Here is a 21,775-nt window from a genome sequence, read left to right on the forward strand (position 1 = left end):
GATGATGGAAGCTGGAGGGCACCACAATGGGTAAGTCAATGCTAAACCACTGTTGAGCACTAAACCATGGTTGAGGTCTGAACCAAGCAAGATGTGACTGTGGTTTGGGAGAAGATTGGTTTGGACAGTGTTTTCCTCTCTACTCTTTGGTCAATAAACCCACACCAACTGTCAAGGTGAAGAGCAAGTGGCAAATCATGAATAAATGGGTTGGAGGACTCTGTTCCAAACACCTCAGAGGCTGAAGGATCAGCAAGTGTGGGGAACCTCTGGCCCACTGCCTAATTAGGCCTGGCATGAGTCCCAATTCTGCCTATGAGGTCATTGCCACAAATCCACCAGTCTCATACCTGACATCATATGTAACATCAGATGTGACACAGGTACAGAAACAGCTGCACAGGGACAATCGGGAGCTTAAAGTGAGCTCTCAACTTTGCTGATCTGGAACCCTCTAAATGTTTCGTCTGTACTAGCTTGGTAAAGGATGCTTTAAAATAAAGAGCAAAATCTTTGGGTGCAGGTTGAAATGTACCTTTCAAAAGGGCATTTATTCCACAATAGCTTCATTTACTGTTACCAAAAAGTGCTTGTGTGATACCCCAGCAGAGGCTATTTACAAAAATATAAACTTCTTAATATATATAATTTCAAAGAAACCTCATATTATTTCATTGCAAGTTTCTGAATTAGAAAGGTATGTACATTAGTTTTTTGTGATAGGAATGTTACATGTGCTTGTCATTTCAAATAAAGCATAAAAACGCATGGAATTATGTTAAAAGGCCACTGTGGCTGCTTTGGCATGAAAGGTGGCCAACATTTCAATGTTATCAGTGCAAACTGGCACATTAAGTTAAATTGCAATCACTATTTTAAAAATAATAATCTGGCACAAACTTAAGTGGCTGAAGTTATTTAGAGTTCTCACAGAGTCCTCAGAATTGCAGCTTGGTATTCTAAATGGTCAATCAGGATCAACAAATGAAAAGCTACGTCCCAAATTGGTTAAGTCTTCCAGCTCAAGTTGTAGAAAAACCACAATACAAAATCATATTCATAATAAAAAAAGAATCATTTAAGTCACTTCTCAAATAATATTCACCAAGCCTCATTTGAAGTAGTTTCTAATTTGTGTTGTACGGCTACTGTTAACTGCAATATAATTTCATTTCATTTTGATTTCAACAGGCGTTAGTCCTTGTGCTTGCTTCCTTTCCTGCAGAATTTTGGCATGGAATAAAGCGTCGTTGAGAAAGCAGCAATGATGATAAGATTGACAATGATGGCAGCTGCAAGGGACCCAAAGCTTTGAGAGAAGGATGGAGCCAGCAGCCACTCACGGCGGTTGGCCATGTCAACCAGAAGGGCTTCCATTTGGAAGTGGGTCCCAATGATCCCACAGATGTGGAAGAGCTGGTGACTGTGCCCTGTGAGAGATCAAAAGAATACAACACTCAGTATTTCCATGGGGGGGCACAATCCCTCCCTTGCAGTAAAATCAACAACGAGTCTTATGGTCCCTCGAAGTTTACTACGGAATAACCTTTTTTGGGCTACTACAAGCTACTTCATCAGATGCATGCAGTGTTATTGTGAATTGCAGCAGATCCTCCAAGTATCCCTATTTTCCAGGGATATCCCCAATTTACAGATGTCTTCCTGGTTTCTGATTTGATCCCGTAATGTCCCGCTTTTCCTTAGGATGTCCCTATTTTTAGTGGAGAAATGTTGGAGGGTATGGAGTTGTCCAATCCCCAAACCATCTGAAGGCAGCCTTGTATAGGGGAGTTGTTTACATGTTTAATGTTTTATTATGTTGTTATATATGTTGGAAGCCACCCAGAGCGGCTGGGGCAACCCAAAAAGATGTGTGGAGTATAAATGGTAAAATTATCATTTTGGAATGTGACATCCTTGTTCTCATCAGAAAAATGTTGGAGGGTATGACTCATTCCTGTGACTGCAATTTGTTTTAACAGTTGTTATTACTGAATTTTAAATTGTTGTAACATGCCCTACTGCCGAAGGGCAGGTAATAGATTTAACAATGCATTGTGCTGCTGGTGGTGGTGGTTGTTCTGTAATAATTAGGATTATTATACAAAGTGTCTTGCTGCCCAACTCTGGGGTTTTTCACTTGCCCGTGGATGGGAGATTATAAGCCAAGCATCCTAATGACTTTGAAGTGGTTTCTTTGTTTCTCTGAATCCAGAACAAGTTGCTCTCCTCCAACAGGGCTGCTCTCAATTCCTTGCAGCTGTTATTCCCTTTCTCAGGTGTGGCCACAATAGCTGATTAAAACAGCCACCTTTATGTTATCAGTTGCCAATATCTGCTGGAATCCACCCACCCCATTCATTTCAGCGGGGCCTGCAAGGGGGAGAGCAGCCCCTTGTTGTCCTCACCTATGTAGTCAAAGAGTCCAGGGGCCAGCCGCTCCGGCAGGTGTGTCGCAAAAAGGAAACAGGTGAGGCAGGCAAAGACAGTGTGCTTGAGGTGGATTGGAATTACGCTCTCCGTGCAACTTCTTGCAGCGCATAAGTACAGCTGTGGCATAGAAAGCAAAGCATAAGATAACCTTCCTCAACCTGGTTTCCTCCAGGCTCTTTGGACTACAGCTCTCTTCAGTCCCTGCCATTAGAGCCATAATGTGCAGGGGCTGGTGGGAATTGTAGTCCAAAACATCTGGAGAACACCAAGTTGTGGAAGGCCAATATAAGCTCCTTGTTTAGCCCAGTTATGTTTAGCCAGCATGGTGCCCTCCCTCCAGAAACTGTAGGAAAGTCTAGAAGTTCCAGCATAATCACAACTATATATTTGTCTACTCACAATGTAAACCCCACTGAATTTAATAGGGATTGGGGCACAGCAGCTTATTGTGGATTTAGTGCTGACTGTTCATGCATGGAAGTCGTTCTCAGCACCCACATAATATCGTTCTCTCTGAAAGGTCACCCCATATTTTTATTCTTTTAATCTGGATTTACTGTTTCTGTATGTGTGCTTCTTAACTCGTTTTCTGATCAGATTCTCCATGGAAAGGACAAATTCAGATTAAATGGGAAATAATGAGGAAGGCCCCTTATTCGCAGGAAAGGGTGGCAGCCTAGAACCACCCTTCAGCAGCCATGCATTATGTTGTGTATAAAAACACAGCAGACTGAGGGAAACTATTCTTAAAGCCATACATACCCTGTAGAAGAGAGGGATGCTGTCGAACACGTAAGGATGAGCAAAGGCGAATGTGCGAATTGTTTTGCTGAACTTTGGCTGCTCCATTTCATTGAACCTGAATAAATTTTGAAAACATATATGTGAATGAGCACAGTGCACAGGTCTGGTTTGCAGAACACAGAGTGTGTAAGTCATGGGTCTTGGCTTTGTCTCCCATTCTTATCAAAGCTTTCCACATCCTCACATGACACAGAGGGAATTTCTGCAATTTACTTATACTTAGATGTGTATCCCATCAAGACCTGCATGCTTTGGGGCCAAAATGGCATTGCCTTGGCACCAAAATGCTAAAGCTATGCCCGTATTGCCTAGGCACAGACCAATCCATACTGTGCACAGCCCCAATGACTTTTTCTGCTCAGGTGGTTAGGAAACCTTCGTTCAACTCAACTGATTCAAGCTTATAAAGAAGGGAAGACTCAAACCACAAGAGGCCAAAGAAAATACTTGGAACTCAAATAAATAATTTTAATTATTGGTGGGCGTGGTTGGTTGTTTTCATTTTACACTGAGCTCTTACAGATGACCCATTTGTTGAGCCGTCACCCAGATTTCTGTTTCTATAAAACACTGTTAATCTAACGTTAATTCTGATCTGATTGCACGGAAGTTATATGATGTTGCCGTTATACCACACTTTCTAGTGTGGACTCCTGTCACTTTTCTTAGCCAAAAAAATATGGTTGTTTTTTTAAAAAAAGAAAAAGTGGGTTTATTGTGCAAGAACCCTACATCCACTTCAGTTGTGCAATTTTGGCATATCACGGAACCTGTGAGCAGTTTCCCAACTGATGAATTGCCCAAACATGTTACATTACAGGATGTATCCAAACCACCCCTCACTGAGGGTAGGCCAAAAGTCATGTAGCCTAAGAAAAATCCTCACTTCACTGTTCTCTATGATGGAAGCTTGGAACTTGCTTTATGAAGCCTGAATTTTGAACCATCAATCCAAGGCCTCTTCATCCTGATTTAGGTCATCTGTTTGGCAGAATGCATGGAAAACACGGGACAGAGCGTCACCAGCAGGATGTGGGCAAAGAAAGTGAAAATTAAAATGAAAAGTACATGCCAAAGAATGTAGCAAAGCCAGCTGACCTTTGGACTAAAAGGAAGCCTTCAGAAATGTATCATTATCATTATCAATGTCTTGTTTTCCCTTTGCACCTTTAAGCAGCTGCTGATATTAGCTATCACCACCACCACTGTGATCACTGATTAGGCACCTGGGTTAGTACTGGAAGAAGACTGATTTGTTCCCAATTAAGAGTCCGTATTGACATGGGTGACATATTGACTATTAGCCACCAACTGTCGTCAATTAGGTGGAATCACTGTTTTGGTTGTTAGTGTCTCCTGCCTGCTTTCCAATCTACACCTCAATTGAGAGGGGCCCATGTTACCTTTCTATGCCGCCACTCTTATAATGGAAATAGGGAAGGCCGAGCCTGTTGGTTACACACAGTAAGTTCACATGAGAAAAATGCTTGGATGCAGAAATAAATACTTGTATAAATGGCATGTATCTTATTGCCAGTCTAGCCTAACTCAGTGCTTTGAATAAGAATATAAGGAGAGTCTGCCGGATCCGGCCAATGACCCACCTTGTCCAGCATCCTGTTCTCACAGTGGCCAACCAGATGCTGCAGTGGGAAGCCCAGTGGCAGGATCTGAGCACAAGAGCTCTCTCCCCTCCTGCGGTTTCCAGCAACTGGTATTCAGAAGCATTGCTGCCTCCAACTGTGGAGGCATAGTTTTTGTAGCTAATAGCCATCAACAGCTTTCTCCTCCATGAACATAGGAGCCAACTTCTATAGGCTCAGGTCCCTTCGCGTGCCCCCCCTACAATATTTGAGAGGACCAGGCCCTCAAAAGGTTGATTAACATTGCCATTCAAATGGGGTGTGTGCACCATGTCGTGATCAATTATGCAGGGTGGGGCTTACCACCACCACCCCAATATTTTATCGAAGTTGGCACCCCATGCATGAATGGGTCTAATCCCCTTTTAAAGCCATCTAGTTGGCTTTAATGTTCTGATTATGCAGGCAATGTCCACAAGTATTGACTTTTTTCTTTTAAAAAAAGGTACATTCCCCCTAATTAAAATAATAGAATTGGAGAGTTGCAAGGGACCCAAAGCATCATCTATTCCAGTGGTTCTCAACCTTGAGTCCCCAGAAGTTTGGGCCTACAACTCCCATGATCCCTAGCTCACAGGACCAGTGGTCAGGGATGATGGGAGTTGTAGGCCAAAAACATCTGGGGACCCAAGGTTGAGAAAGGCTGATCTATTCTAACCACCTGCAAACCAGCCTCATCACTTTGAAAATGAGTATATATCAGTGCTTCTCCCTGATCCAATCTTAACAAAGCATCACCCGACTCAGTATGCTCACCACCTCTGACAGGCTGTGATCTCCCTCCTTCCCTGTGTTTGAATGCTACCTCATCACCCTCAACCGGGCTCATCAGAAATGTGGTGGGCACACTAGATGATGGGGGGGGAGGCTTATTGTCATTCCCCTGACATGTATGAGGTGGATCAGAGAGGCAGCATCAAGTCCAGCCCAGAGTGTTGAATTTATTCAGGTACCATCCTCCCTCACTACTCACATATCATAAAATCCCTTGAGGTGGGAGCCCTATACAATGGTACCTTGGGTTACATACGCTTCAGGTTATGGATGCTTCAGGTTATAGACTCCGCTAACCGAGAAATACTACCTCGGGTTTAAAAACTTTGCTTCAGGATGAGAACAGAAATCGTGCTCCGGCGGCATGGCGGCAGCGGGAGGCCCCATTAGCTAAAGTGGTGCTTCAGGTTAAGAACAGTTTCAGGTTAAGAACGGACCTCCAGAACGAATTAAGTACTTAACCCAAGGTACCACTGTATTTATTTCCTTGTGTTACACAGGAAATCACCATCTACGTAAGGGTTAGCTAACATGACACCTCCAGATGTTGTTGGTCTCCAGCTCCCTTCAGCTCCAGCCCTTCAGGGATGATGGGAGGTCACTGCCATCTGGAGGGCACCAGGTTGGCAAAGGTTGCTGGCTGGGGCTGATTGGAATTGTGGTCTGATATTTATAGTGCTATTGAAATAGAAAATAAATATATATTTCGTTGGGGGGGGCTGCTTTCTAGTGTAACTGACTCAGTTCCAGAATAAATATTATTCTCCCCAACCCAGGATGGCACATTCCGAGCTGCATTCCCATTGCAGAGAGGAAGCTGTCAATACCTGGAATAGCAGGAAAGGCTTGTGCCCACGACTGTGTTGAGCACAGCAGTGGCGACGTAGTAATGGTGGAATGTGCTGCCAATCCATTCTTCAGGGAAAACGTAGGCAGAATAAGCAATGGCGGAGCCTAAAGGGATAAAGCAGACCCCACAACTCTATCAGACAACCTGCGTTTCCACGGACACCTCACCGCTTCCCCCCAATGCTAAACTTGTGTGGCACATGGCAATCTTTTTCTAACCAAAATGGGACCACTCACAAACTAAGAAGTCCCAGGCTCAATTCCTGGCAGCATTTCTAGGAGAGACCCCAGCCTGAAACCTTAGAGAGCTGCTGCCAGTCAGTGTAGACAGTCCTGAGCTAGATGGACTAAGGGCTTGCCCTCACTTCCTCTTGTCCTGCTGCTTTCCTCCAGGAAAAACCACTCTTTAGAGCTCAATTGAAGCAAACAGCAATTTGGGTTTTGTCCAGATTGATGTTTGCTCTGAATTAGCACCAAAGAACGGCTTTTCCCTGGGGAAGGAGCGGGGCAAAAAGGAAACCACTCGACCCTGTGCTTTCTAAGTGTGGACAAGCCCAAATTGCTTTGCTTACTTACAAGGTCGCTTCCTCTGTTCCTACGATGCACAGGCAACCACATTCTCCGCAGCACTCGGAGCCACAGCTGTGGTGCCCTCTGTGGGGAACGACACATTTTCTTGGCGGCAAAACGCTGCGGTTTGCGCATTAGGAAAAATGCAATAATCTCCCTGCTGCAAAAGGAACACACCTCAAGTCAAGGCTCTGATACATTGGCTCGCATCCTCACCTAAGCTGTACAGGGCGAGGGCACCATAATCAAAGAAGTAGCAGATATGCCTGGCCCTGCTGGACATGGTGCTGAACGTGTGAGCGATGCTGGACGTCAGCGGGTAGATGCAGCAGGTGACCATGTAAGCCAGAAAGGGCCAGGTGTATGAGTCCCTCCAGACATCCAAGGCGTAGACTAAGGCCAAAAGCTTCCATAGGAAGTACCTAGAAAGCAGAAAAGCCAATCAGCTAGCAGCAATAGTCTTGTAGCTTACCTTAAGAAGATAAGAAGAGACTGCTGGGTCAGGCCAAGGGCCCATCTAGTCCAGCATTCTGTTCTCCCAATGGTCACCCAGATGCCCGTGGGAAACCAGCAAGCAGGATCTTGCTTCCCAGGCAACTTCAAGGTTAAGATATTGAGCTGCTAAGTAACTCCCACACATTCGATAAATGCCACCTGTAATATTCCTGGAGGCAGGCTGGAACCTCCGGTAATGTATTCATTTCCCTTTCTTTCTGTTTAAGTGACAGCTGTCATTGCAGGGTGCGTGTGCCCATCCCAAGCAAGCCCATTCGTTGAGGTTACCTGAGGCCACGATGCTAATCCCCCCCCCCCCCAGCGGCTGGCTGTTGCTCCTTGAGTAATTCTTGGTGCTTTGGCAGCTGCTGCAGAGAGAACGTGGTGGCCTTATTGTTTGCAAGTGACTAGATGTGCACGGAGGTGTTTAGAGCATGGGGTGAGCTTAACCAGAATGTAAGAAGAGCCCTGCTGGGTCAGGCCAGTAGCCCATCTAGTCCAGCATCCTGTTCTCGTACTGGCCAACCAGATGCCCCAATGGGAAGCCCACAAGCAGGATTCGAGCACAAGAGCCCTCTCCCCTCCTTTTGGTTTCCAGCAATTGGCATTCAGAAGTATCGCTGCCAACAACTGTGGCAGCAAAGCATAGCCATCATGGCTAGCAGCTTCAATAGCCCTCTCCTCTGTGACTTTGTCCAATCCTCTTTTAAAGGCATCTAGGTTTGTGGCCATCATTGCCTCCAGTGGGAGAGAGTTCCATAGTTTAATTCTGTGCTGCGTGGGGACAACCTTTCTTTTTTTCCTCTGCCTGAATCTTCCTACATTCAGCTTCATAGCGTGTCCACAAGTTCCAGTGCTATGAAAGAGAGAAAGCAACTTTTCTCTATGCACTTTATCCATAATTAGGAGGTTTTGTCATCCAGACTGGCCCAGAGAGATGCCACTGCAGGTACCTTTCTAAGAGCTCATCCACATGGGCGTATGTTGTGGGGGGCGGAACTTCAGTTAGTTAATTATTTGTATTGATTTACTTGATTGGGGGGGGGGGGGCTGCTGCATTCTGTCCTGCGTTTCTAGACACAGGTCCGGGATTTCCAAATCTGTGTCCAAGCAGGTTTTTTTTCTTCCACTGCCTTCCCCAGGAAAACCCATGTTTTACCACTGAATGGAGCAAAGTTCATGGGGTCTCCGATTCAGCAGTAAAACATGGGATCTCTGGGGGAAAGGGGGGGGGGACCCCGCTCAGAGACTGACCTGGAAATCCCAGACCTGTGCCTAGCATGGCACAAAAGGAAGTGTGGATGAACCCTGAGAAATGATCTGCAGGGCTGTTCCATGGAAGATGGAGCAAGCTTGTTTTCTGCTGCTCCAGAGGGCAGGACCCAAAGTGATGGATTAAAATTACAAGAGAATCCAACTATACATTAAGAACCTTCTGAACGGTAAGAGCTCTTTGACAGTGGAACGGAGCCCCTTGGAAGGTGGTGGTTTGTTTTTAAACAAAGGTTAGAGGCCCGTCTGTCAGGGATTCTTTAAGCTGTGATTCCTGCACTGCAGGGGATTGGACTAGATCATGGGGAGGCAAAGTAAGACCCGGGGGCTGGATCCGGCCCAATCGCCTTCTCAATCTGGCCCTCGAACGGTCCAGGAATCAGCATGTTTTTACATGAGTAGAATGTGTGCTTTTATTTCAAATGCATCTCTGGGTTATTTGTGGGGCATAGGAATTCGTTCATATTATTTTTCAAAATATAGTCCGGCCCCCCACAAGGTCTGAGGGGCAGTGAACCGGCCCCCTGCTGAAAAAGTTTGCCGGCCCCTGGACTAGATGAACCTCAGGGTCCCTTCCAACTCTACAATCCTATGATTCTATGAGTTTATGAAATGGTAAAGGTAAAGGTAAAGGTACCCCTGACCATTACGTCCAGTTGTGGACAACTCTGGGGTTGTGCACTCATCTCGCTGTATATAGGCTGAGGGAGCCGGCGTTTGTCTTCAGACAGCTTCCGGGTCATGTGGCCAGCATGACTAAGCTGCTTCTGGCAAACCAGAGCAGTGCACAGAAACGCCGTTTACCTTCCCGTCAGACTGGTACCTATTTATCTACTTGCACTTTGATGTGCTTTTGAACTGCTAGGTTGGCAGGAGCAGGGACCGAACAACAGGAGCTCACCCCGTCGCAGGGATTCAAACCGCCGACCTTCTGATCGGCAAGCCCTAGACTCTGTGGTTTAAACCACAGTGCCACCCACGTCCCACCCCTTAAATCAAAAGCCCACAGCTCCTTTGAGGCCATTGTCAAGGAACACAGCTCCTTCTTTTATATATTTCAAGTGCACAGACAGATCATCACATACCAGGCAGGCAGAAAATGCGTCCAGATATTCACAGTTTCATTTGTCATTTGGAAAAGGCTGACAATGCAATCTGTTGCCGAACTTCTTGGGTGACGGTACCCAAAAAGAATGCCCTTCTCTCGGAAAACCTGCAGGAGGACAGCCAACAAACTGGAGATGAGCCAAATTTGCTACAACTTGCATAGTTCACAGCCAACCTCGATAGTCCTAAGCGGGAGAAGGGGGCTAGGGAGCTCCAGCAACAACAACAAAGGCACGGTGATGCCTGCTTTGCAAACAGGACCTCTGGAGATTAATTTTGCAACTTTCGTGGGCTCTTGAAGGCTGATTAAAAGCTTTCAAAGAACGTAAACTAGGACTGTGCACCCATTCCCAACTTAAGTTGCAGCCAGGGCATCCTTTGTCTCAATTTGGATCACAGCTGGTTTGGGTAGAAACACATGAAAATGCAGCATTTCATAAGAAACAACAGAATAGATCCAGATTGCTGCTTACATTGTGTAACCAGCGCCCTGGATGCAGAGTGAACAGGCAGTGTAGATCTCTGGTTCCCAAACTTTTTGAGGGCCACCCCACCCCACCCCACCCCTGGTTCCATAAACTGTACTCCTACCCTTCTCCACAAAAACCACTCGTCAGAATAGTGGTTTGCATAACCCTTCAAGGAAGATAAGAACACAATAAAAGTCAAAACAGTAACAATTCATTGCACTTTTTTTTTAAAACTAGTTTAATTTCAACAAAATAAACTTGATCCAGTCATACCAGCTTTTTGCAAACAGGACCTCTGATTGTCATTTACACCTCCAGTGCCTTCCTGTCGCCCCCTTGCCTCTTAGCACAACGCGCACCCCCCAGGGGAATCCCAGCATCTGCTAGGGGGCAGTGCCACCCTCTTTGGGAACCACTGATGTAAAGAGCCTAGAAAACGCAGGCCAGGTGTTTCAAGCTGGCCGCTGTCTTTTTGCTTCGGAAATGTCCACCAGATGTCTCCACCACCACAATTATGAACAAAACTTATAATAAAAGTTCTTTCTGTTTGCTGGACTCCGTGATCGCTCATTAAGACTGTACAGTGGTACCTCGGGTTAAGTACTTAATTCATTCCGGAGGTCCGTTCTTAACCTGAAACTGTTCTTAACCTGAAGCACCACTTTAGCTAATGGGGCCTCCTGCTGCCGCCACGCCACTGAAGCACAATTTCTGTTCTCATCCTGAAGCAAAGTTCTTAACCTGAGGTACTATTTCTGGGTTAGTGGAGTCTGTAACCTGAAGAGTACGTAACCCGAAGCGTATGTAACCCAAGGTACCACTGTAGTTGTATTCACAGGTAAGTGTTGTAGATTTCGGTGGGGGGGGGGCTTAATCTCTGAGAGGGATTCATTTAGTTCTGTTGAAGAAAACACAGCAAAGCGTCTCCTGGCACATGAAAAGGCTGGCACGTTGTTCGCAGCATAAAATTTTGTGGGCCACATGCAGTTGGGTGGCATTTACTGGGCTCACATTTTTAATAGCAATCTACTCATCTGTACTTCCTGAACCAAAATATAGCTTTCCTCCAAAGTCTCAAGCTATCCAAATGCGGCAATGCAGTCCACAAGCCATTAAAATATTTTAAACAGCAAGTATTAGAGGAAAAGTGCTTACAAAAAATGTGTACGTTAATTAAAATGACTTTGAAAAAAATGGATTGGATCAGGGGAAATACATGCAAAAATCTGCACCATTTTCTACATGGGCTTTAAAAAGAGAGGTTTGCCAACTTGTGAGGGGAGAGAGACTTTCTGTTCCTCATCAGGCAATGGCGTTCCCCCTACCTTTCCCCACCCAGTCTTTCCCAGGCTATGACTTTAAGAGCAGCAGAAGCAGCAGCTGGGAAGAGAGTTCAGGGATATTTTTAAAAATTAGTTTTATAAGTTGTGCCCTTTTGTTTCTCAGTTTGATCCTTTTACATGGTTTTGTATGTTTTGTGGTATTTTATGCATTGTGATTTGCTGTTACTTTTATTGATTATAGACTGGTAATTCTTTACTGTGGTTGAACTGTTTAATTATTATTTGCTGATGTTTAATTTTACTGTTTACTATTAGATTCTGATGGATTGTTGCTTTGTTTGATATAAGTTGTTTATTTTAAAGCTATAGTGACTTTTATGTTGGATCAGATTGTTACTAGTAATGTTTGATGTTTCATTATGTTTTTATGTTTTGGAAGCCACCCAGAGTGGCTTGGGCAACTCAGCCAGATGGGCAGGGTATAACTGAATTATAGTATCATCATCATCATAATTCAAAAATGGGATAATATCAACTTAAAATTGAAAAGGACAGATCTGTCCATTCCTCTCCAGACCCTACTTTCAGTTACGAAGGAGCCCCCCCAGGTCTGTAGGCATGCGATGTGCCCTCATGAGACCCTCAGAAAAAGAAAGGCGTTGTTCAGAAAGCCACGCCAAATGCAAATCTAAGTGGCAGCTAGTACTCCGCAGAACAGAAATGGAGAATGCTGAATTCAGTCTGTATGGGTGTGACCGTCTCCTGCCTAGCAGCCACCGATGAATAAGCAAAGCAAGTTCAATAGGCTAGCTAGACCAACACCTCAAGAGGTCTTTTCTGTCACAAGCAAGCCGCTCCCGGGATTAGCTGGGACCTAAGGCCCACAGTGCCAACTTCGCTTCATGCTGAAACTTGCTTGGGTAGACTGCGGTGACTTTCATGTTTGCCTCCAAATGTCCTGGGAGGTTGAAATTCTTCCAAGAGTTACTGGCTCATGGAACTTAATGTTCACGCAGAGTCACGGGAGGAGCTGTATCTCAGTCATGGAGCATCTGCCTCACGGGCAGAAGGGCCCCAATCCACGGCAGCTCCAGGTAGGGCTGGGGGAGACTCCTGCCTGGAACACTAGAGAGCTGCTGCCAGTCAGTGCAGACAATGTGGAGCCAAATAGACCCAATGGTCTGATTCCATGTAAGGCAGCTTCCTATGTCCAAACCAGGGTTTCCTTCTGGCCTGGAACAGTCTGCTCTGGCATATGTGCCAACATTTCTCCGATGAAACAAGGGACATCCTAAATACATATAATTATTCTATTATTTATACCCCACCCATCTGACTGGGTTGCCCCAGCCACTCTGGGTGACTTCCAACATATATAAAAACACAATAAAACATTAAACATTTAAAAAAATCTTCCCTATATAGGGCTGCCTTCAGATGTCTTCTAAAGGTTGTACAGTGGTACCTTGGTAGCTGAACGGCTTAGTTGTTGAACAAATCGGTTCCTGAACACTGCAAACCCAGAAGTAAGTGTTCCGGTTTGCAAATGCTTTTAGGAAGCTGAACGTCCGACGCGGCTTCCGCAGCTTCCGCTTGAGCACAGGAAGCACCTGCAGCCAATCGGGAGCCGCACCTTGGTTTTTGAACAGTTTCAGGAGTCGAACAGATTCATGGAACGGATTGAGTTTGAGAACCAAGTTACCACTGTATAGTTACTTATCTCCTTGGCTCGGGGGTCGCATAACTCCATACCCTCCAATGTTTTTCCGATGAAAATGGGGGCAGCCCAAGGAAAAAGCAGGACATTCCTGGATCAAACCGGGAACCGGGACGGCTTCTGTAAATTTGCGGCTGCCCCTGGAAAAAGGGACACTTGGAGGGTCTGCTCTGGCAGTATTTGGGGCAGATTCTTGGGCAGAGGTCCAGCCCAGTCTTCCTGCTGCCCACCTTCCTTCAAGTGAGGGCTGTGACCTCAGTGGGCACCGCATGTGTTCAAACATGGTCAGAAGGTGCCCTTCCTCTCACAACTGGCCAAGACTGTTGAGGTCGCCTTGCCCACACAACCGCTTCGGTTGGCAGAACTGGCATTTCACAGCTGCTACGTCATACCCGTTCCACATTTGTAAGAACGAGTTATTTCCGTGAGGCAGCACCCACACTTTGAAACTCCCTTGACTATTGACACCATTGTATTCTTTTCACCACCTGCTAAAAACATTATTGTTTAGACATGTCTGTCCGGGTTTTAAGAAAGTTGATGCACTTTTAAAATCTGTTTTTAGCGTATTGTTATTTTAACTGTTTGAAAGTTTTAAATTCTTGTCGTTAATTCTTCCTGGTGACAATTGTATGGCTTTATCTTTTTTTTTTGTAAACTGCTTTGAGGTTGTTAGTTGTTGTTTTGTTAAGAATCAAGCGGTGTATAAATTCGATGAAATAAATGGATAAATATTTTGCAGCCTGGTTTGAAGGACAAAATGGCATGACACCCCCCCCCCCAGCCTTTCCTCAGACAGAAGCCGAGCAGACTGTCAGATGAAGCTCACTCAAATACTAGAGATGCCAAGTGCATCCTCCAGCACATCTGGGGGCAGCAGGACCGGTTGGGGAGGTGGAGGGAGGCAGGGAGCATACATACACCTGCCCTCAGTTATGTACTGAGTTGAATAGGATCCAAAAGGCAGCAGTCTGATTGGTCCTAGAACAATAGTGAAATATACTCAGAGTCGCAAAGTGATTTCATGCTCTTTATTCAGCTCATAGTGGTGAGGAGGAATGAATAATTGTCCCCTCACAGTATCTGCTTTATATACATTATTTACACAATGGGCTGCACATGATTGGCTAATTCTGGAATTCTACTGTAAGCCAATCAGGTTGTGGATTCACTTCTATCTGGAGCAGGATTGGGTGGTTCCTGCCAACCAATCATACTGCTGCATTGTTCTAGGACCAATCAGACTGCTGCATTCTGAATCCTATTGTTCTAGGACCAATCAGACTGCTGCCTTTTGGATCCTATTGTTCTAGGACCAATCAGACTGCTACAGTTTGGATCCTATTCAACTCAGTACATAACACCCCTCCCCTCTAAGTTCCAGTCCTGCCCGGGAGGTCGCATTCATAGTCCTCAAGGTATGCCGGCGGCCTACGTGTGCGTTGTGGCCTGGGGTGTTCCCTGGTCCGGGCTCCGGGTTCTGGCTCGTGTTCCAAGGATGCTGGCTGTGATGCGGCTGTTTGGTCTGGTGCAACCGGCTCGCTCAGTCGTGGTTCTGGTTCCGGTGTCCTTTCGGCCTCACGGGTCCTCTCTGTATTTACTGATTCTGCCTCTCCTGCTGGCCCCTCCTGCTCTATGGGCCTCACTGCCCCGCTGTTCCCTTGGGACTCCTCTGACCTGTCCTCCTCCTGGTTTTCTCCCGGGAATCGTCGCCGTATCTGGTCGCAGTGGCGGCGCCAGCATTGCCCCCCATCCGTTAGCACCTCGTACGACACGGGGCCAGTGACCCTGGTGATTGTGGCGGGTACCCATGCTGGGCCTGCCCCAAAATTCTTTGCGTACACTGGGTCCTGGGCCTCGAAGGTCCGGGGGTTCCTGCCTTCCCCCACCACTACCTCATCCTGAGCTCTATCGGGGTGAAGGCGGTCCAATCTGATTGCAAGGCGCCGACCCATTAGTAGTTCAGCGGGGCTCCGGCCAGTCGTTGAGCTGGGGGTGCTGTGCTGTGCTAGAAGGAATGTGGCAAGGCGGTACTCCCAGTCCCCTTGCGTCATGCGGCGAAGGGTGTCCTTGGTGGTCCGCACCATGCGTTCTGCTTGGCCATTGGTGGCAGGGTGGAACGGCGCCGAACGGATGTGGCGGATGGCGTTCTGCGCTGTGAAGGTTTGGAATTCTCCTGACGTAAATGCAGTCCCGTTGTCTGAGACGAGAGTGTCAGGGAGCCCGTGGGTTGCAAACAGCCTGCGTAGTACCCGGATGGCTGCGGACGTGGAAGTGGACGGTACCAGTGCGACTTCCAGCCATTTGGTGTAGGAGTCCACCACTATGAAGAATGTTTTCCCCTGAAAGGGGCCAGCGAAATCCACATGCAGGCGTGACCATGGTGCTCGGGCGGACTCCCAGGACTGGACTGGGGCCCTTGGGGGATCTGGGCGGGATTCTTGGCAGGCCTGGCAGTGTTTGACCCAGGCCTCTATCTCTCCATCGATCCCCGGCCACCACACATAACTCCTGGCAAGGGCCTTCATTCTTACTACCCCTGGATGTGTCTCGTGTAGGGCTGTGAGGACCCTTTTGCAGAGGGGCTGGGGAACAACGACTCTGCTTCCCCATAACAGGCACCCCTTGTGGGCCGACAGTTCATGTTTGCGGGTTGTGTAGCCGGCGAATTCTGGCCCGGGGCTGCTGCTGGGCCATCCCCTCCACACCCAGTCCAGGACCCGGGAGATGACCCTATCTTTCTTGGAATGGTGTGCAACTTCTTGTGCCTGAATGGGGCGGTCGGGAAGCAGCTCCAGGCTCATAACCTCTTGTGCAGGTGCTGGGTCAGGGCCTGTTTCCGGTAGTGGTAGCCTGCTGAGGGCGTCCGCATGGCCCATCGCCTTCCCAGGTCGGTGAATCAGTGCATACTGGTAGCTGGCAAGGAAAATTGACCACCTGAGGACGCGAGGAGACAGCACTTGGGGGGTCTGCTTTTCGGGGGCAAACAAGCCAAGCAACGGCTTGTGGTCAGTCACCACGGTGAAGGGCCGCCCGTACAAGAAATCATGGAATTTTTTTACTCCCTTTACGATTGCCAGACCCTCCTTGTCGATTTGCGAGTAGTTCCGCTCGGTTGTGTTGAGTGTCTGGGAAAAGTACGCCACCGGTACCTCTCTTCCATCCGGGAGTTGGTGCCCCAGGACAGCTCCAATGCCATAGGGTGAGGCGTCGCATGCTAGCACCACCGGCAGCCTCTCGTCGAAGTGTGCCAAGACCGAGTTTGAGACAAGCAAGTCCTTGACTGCCTGGAATGCGGCCTCCTGGCGCTGGCCCCACACCCAAGGGGCCCGCTTGTCCAGGAGTCTGTGTAGGGGCTCCGCTACCGCCGCCTTGTGGGGAAGGAAGGAATGGTAAAAGTTCAATAGTCCCAAGAAGGCCTGAAGTTCAGTCTTGCTCTTGGGCGCTGGGGCATCACAAATGGCCCGTACCTTGTCCCCAGTCGGGTGGACCCCTTCTGCGTCCACCATAAATCCCAGAAAGTCCACCTGAGGCACTCCTAGTAGACATTTTTCCCGCTTCACCTTGAGACCCGCCGTCTGGAAACGGTGCAGAACGGTGCGGAGGCGGTCCTCAAACTCCTCTGGTGTGGGGCCGGCAATCAACACATCATCGAAGAAGGGGGTGACGCCAGGAATCCCTTTAAGGAGAGAGTCCATTATATTCTGGAATATGCCTGGTGCCACGCTGACACCGAATTGCAGCCGCTTTACCCTGAACGCTCCTCTGTGCGTCACAATCGTCTGTGCCTCTGCTGTGGCCTCATCTACTGGCAGCTGTTGATATGCTTGGGCCAAGTCCAGCTTGCCAAAAATTTTCGACCCAGCCAGGGTGGCAAGGACATGGCTGACCACTGGCACTGGGTATGCGTGGGCCGTGAGGGCCTTGTTTATGGTACATTTGTAGTCTGCGCAGATGCGGACCGAACCATTAGGCTTGACGGGTGTGACGATTGGGGTTTCCCAGGGAGCATTAGGCACCGGCTCCAGCACTCCTTGCTCTACGAGTCGGTCCAATTCCTCGTCTATACGGGGTTTCAAGGCGAACGGGACCCGGCGGGCCTTGAGCCTGACCGGTCGTACTGCGGGGTCAAGCTGTAGCGCAATGGGGGGGCCCGTATACTGTCCCAATTTCCCATCGAAAACCCCTGGAAATTCCTTGCATATGGCGTCCACGTCCACTTGTAAGCTAGTGTGGTTCACCCCGGTGACAGCTAGCCCCAGTGGTCCAAACCATGCCAATCCCAGTAAGCTAATGTAGGGGCCCTTGACCACAAGCAAGTCCAGTTGCCGCGTCCGCCCTCGGTATTGCACCCTGAAGGTCCCCACCCCCATTGTGGGGACCTTACGTTTCTGGAAGTCCCGGAGGGTGAATGGGGCCGGCCTGAGTTTGGGACCCCCAGTGGGACACAGTTTCCTTAAGGTCCTTGCCGAGATTATGGATAGAGTTGAACCCGTGTCAAGCTCCATGCGGCATGGGGCCCCCTCTATCTGTACCTCTACATAAATTTTCTCTACGTTGGGGTGGGGCAACTGGTATACCTGGAAGTCCGTGAGCTCCGTCGAGTTGCCTTGGTGCGTTGGGCCCCGGGACCTGGGGCTCTTGGATTGGTCATCTGATGCCTGGTGTCGGGTGGGCCGAGCCCGACACACCCGGGCGATGTGTCCCGATTTTCTGCACTGCCTGCACTCTGCGTTGCGGAAACGGCAGGTCCTCCTCTCGTGACTCTCCCCGCAGCTTGCGCAGTTCCCTCCTTCTCGTCGAGGCAGCTGTGGTCTGTGCGCTGCTTGAGTGCGCTGCTGTACTCGGTGCACCTCCTCCCTGTCGGATCCTGAGTCGTCGGTGAGGTCTTCATGGTGGACCCTCGGTTGGGATGGCAGGCTCGGCCGTGCCTCTTGGGTCGACCTCTCGGCAGCTTCTGTTGCCAGGGCCTCCTCCAGAGCGACCTGGAACGTTAGGTCCTTCTTAGCGTAGAGGCGCCGTTGCAGCTTCTCATCCTTCAGGCCACCGACGAGGCGGTCACGAAGCATGTTCTCCAGCTCTGAGAAGTTGCAGAACCGGGCGGCTTGGCGGAGAGAGGTCACAAACCCAGTTATGGTTTCCCCAGGGGCTTGCCGCTTTGCGTAGAAGGCATTTCGACGAGCCACCACTGAGGGCTGCGGCGAAAAGTGCCCCTTCAGCTGTTCCATTATTGTTTTGTATGGAACAGTAGCGACGTCTTCAGGCGCAAGGAGAGCCCGGGCGATTTCAAACGTCTCCTCTCCGCAGACGCTGAAGAATATCGCCCTCTTCTTGGCGTCTTCTTCGTCGGTGACCCCTTTGGCTTCTAGGAGGAAGGTGAAACGGGAGGCGTACGCTTCCCAGTCTCCAGATGCTGGGTTGAATGGCGAGAAGCTGCTGTTGGCTGCCATTCTGCGTTCCTTGTGCCCCGGAGCTGAAGCCTGGATACACGGTGCGAGGCAGCGGTGCGGCAGTTGGCGGTGCTGCGGTGCTGTGTGTGGCAGTCAGCTCAGCGGGATCCCACCTTCGTCGCCAGTGAAATATACTCAGAGTCGCAAAGTGATTTCATGCTCTTTATTCAGCTCATAGTGGTGAGGAGGAATGAATAATTGTCCCCTCACAGTATCTGCTTTATATACATTATTTACACAATGGGCTGCACATGATTGGCTAATTCTGGAATTCTACTGTAAGCCAATCAGGTTGTGGATTCACTTCTATCTGGAGCAGGATTGGGTGGTTCCTGCCAACCAATCATACTGCTGCATTGTTCTAGGACCAATCAGACTGCTGCATTCTGAATCCTATTGTTCTAGGACCAATCAGACTGCTGCCTTTTGGATCCTATTGTTCTAGGACCAATCAGACTGCTACAGTTTGGATCCTATTCAACTCAGTACATAACAAATAGGATTCAGAATGCAGCAGTCTGATTGGTCCTAGAACAATAGGGTCCAGAATGCAGCAGTCTGATTGGCCCACAGGAGCCACCCAATCCAGCTCCAGGTGCAAGTGAATCTGCAACCTGATTGGCCTACAGGTGAATCCCGGAATTAGCCAATCACATGGGGGCCATTGTGTAAATATAAAGCAGACATTCTGGGGGAACTTCCATTCCTCCTCACCATTATGAGCTGAATAAAGAGCATGAAATCCACTCTTGACTCCGAGTATATTTCAGAGGGGGGTGGCCAGGGGGCTTAGAAAGGACAGTCTGGGGATGGGGCCTGCCGCCACTCCTCTCCAGCACCTGTAGCAGTTGCCTTACTTTGCCCCATGGTTGGGGCACGTCTGCCTCTGCTAGTGCTGTGCTGGTGCTTCCTCCAAGCCCCACTTTGGAGCTTTGCCCTCTTTAAAGAAGATGATGCAGCAGGGAAGAGAATTGAGACCATCCTGGTTCCATACCATGTGGCCAGTCAAGATGGAAATTAAAGCTGCACCCCACCCTACATTTAGAGCATATTCCCACCTCCAAGTATTGTGGGAACTGTAGTTCACCCCTCACAAAGCTTCAATCCCCAGCACTCCAAACAGACTACAGTTCCCAGAATTCCTGGAAGGGTGGGAAGAATATGCTCTAAATAAAACCAATAATATAGACAACTCTCTGACTTTTAGAAGACATCTGAAGGCAGCCCTCTATAGGAAAGTTTTTAATGTTTGAGGTTTTACTGTAGTTTAATACTTTGCTGAAAGCCACCCAGAGTGGCTGGGGCAACCGAGTCAGGTGGATGGCATATAAATAAAGTTGTTGTTGTTGTTGTTGTTGTTTGATTTGCATCCCGCCTTTCCTCCAAGCAGCTTGAAGCGGCACACATCGTTCTTCCCCTTGTCATTTAATCTCCATAACAACCCTGTGATGTAGGCGGCTTGGGCAACACGGTCAGATGGGCAGGGTACTAATAATAACATTATAATTATTACTTTTTTTAAAAAAGGAATATTTATTAAAAGTTTCAGAATTACAGGAAAAAAAGAAAAAATAGGAAACAACACTACAGTACATAAAAAAGAAGAAAAAAAGAAAACAAAGCATAAAAACCAATACAGCAATACAGCAAAAAAATAAAAAAGAACAAAAAAAGACACAAATCCCATGTTACATATCTTTAACTTCCATTTGCTTGTTTCATTGACCTCCTCGCACCTCCCTTTTTGTATTCTAGTTTAATTAGTTATTTCAGCAAATTCTTTCCATCTTTCTCAATTTTTATTGAATAATTTATCTTAACAATTTAACCTATTAATCAATTCAACAAATCCTTTCCATCTTTCCCCATATTCTGTTATTCAAATTACCTTAATTTATTTAACCTTATCTTACCGTAAAATACCTTAGAGCTTGAAACTTAATACTCAATTATACATAACTCCTTATATCATTTCTACTAAAGCCATATAGTTTCATTCCAACATTTTCCCTAATATTCATTACTTTTAGGCTAATTCCCTAAATAAAAATTTTTCTTTAGAAATTTTCTTCCAATCTTCATCCAGCGTCTCTTCTTCCTGGTCTCGGGTCATGTCAGTCCTTACTGTCCATTCCATCTAGTCCATCAACCCAGTAATCTTATATCCGAGGCTCTTAAGTCTCTTCCATGTCCCTTCTGCAGATCTTCTTCTTCTTGTTTATACCTGCACTTTTCCTTGTCTTTTGTTGGTCTCTTTCTTAATTTCTTTCCTTTCTCATTGAGGAGTAGGTCTCTGGGAGGTTCCAGCCCAAGATTATCTCCATCTCCCTTCATCAAACCAGCCCATTCCCCACAGTCCCACTCCCCACAGTCATCAATGTAATCCAAAAAATATTTAAGAGCATATTTCAAAGTCCCTCCGAAGTTAAGAACCTCCTCAGCTCCAGACTCCCCCTGGCCCACTCCAACTTCAATCTTCAAAGACAGCGGCTTATGCTCCTGCAGGGCCTCGGATCTCTCCATTTGTATTATTTGAGGTGCAACCGCAACCTCCTCCATTATCTTCTGCACTTGCCCCATCAATACAGGTTCCTGAGTTGGTCCCTGAATGGTTTCTGTATCAATATTCCCTGTTTGTCCACAGTTATTGACCACAACAGTCATCAAATCCATTTTCTCATTCATCAGATCCATCTTCTCATGCATCTGTTCCAACAAAGCACTTGTCTTGCATAAAGCAAGCACCAAAACTTCCTCCCAGCTCATTTTTTCGAGGTCAGAAGGACTGGTCCCACGATCTTAATCTCACAGCTGTAGAGTCCTCAAGTAGACTGCAGCAACAATTTAACAAGCTCCCTCTAGAGGAGACAATTTCTATTTGTATCCATCTTTTTAAGGCAAGTCCAAC

The 21,775-nt window shown here is 47.5% G+C and overlaps 1 protein-coding gene across 6 annotated transcripts in view; it reads right to left on the reverse strand.

Moving 5' to 3' along the window:
• Positions 1-528: 528 nt before the first annotated feature.
• PAQR5 (progestin and adipoQ receptor family member 5) overlaps positions 529-21,775 on the reverse strand; it is a 36,061-nt gene continuing 14,814 nt past the window's right edge. For 5 of the 6 annotated variants that reach the window (XM_080982223.1, XM_080982224.1, XM_080982225.1 and 2 more), the window contains exons 3-9: positions 9,926-10,053; positions 7,290-7,495; positions 6,482-6,608; positions 4,641-4,685; positions 3,196-3,292; positions 2,409-2,550; positions 529-1,430 (exon numbers count right to left, since the gene is read on the reverse strand). In XM_080982223.1, the coding sequence (XP_080838349.1) occupies positions 1,195-1,430; positions 2,409-2,550; positions 3,196-3,292; positions 4,641-4,685; positions 6,482-6,608; positions 7,290-7,495; positions 9,926-10,053 (981 nt within the window). In that variant the 3' untranslated portion in view covers positions 529-1,194. The remainder of the gene's footprint in view (positions 1,431-2,408; positions 2,551-3,195; positions 3,293-4,640; positions 4,686-6,481; positions 6,609-7,289; positions 7,496-9,925; positions 10,054-21,775) is intronic. The other variant, XM_080982227.1, reaches the window with a different exon arrangement.

This window comes from Podarcis pityusensis (genome assembly GCF_964106645.2).
Source record: "Podarcis pityusensis genome assembly, chromosome: 14".
Classification (NCBI taxonomy): Eukaryota; Metazoa; Chordata; class Lepidosauria; order Squamata; family Lacertidae; genus Podarcis; species Podarcis pityusensis.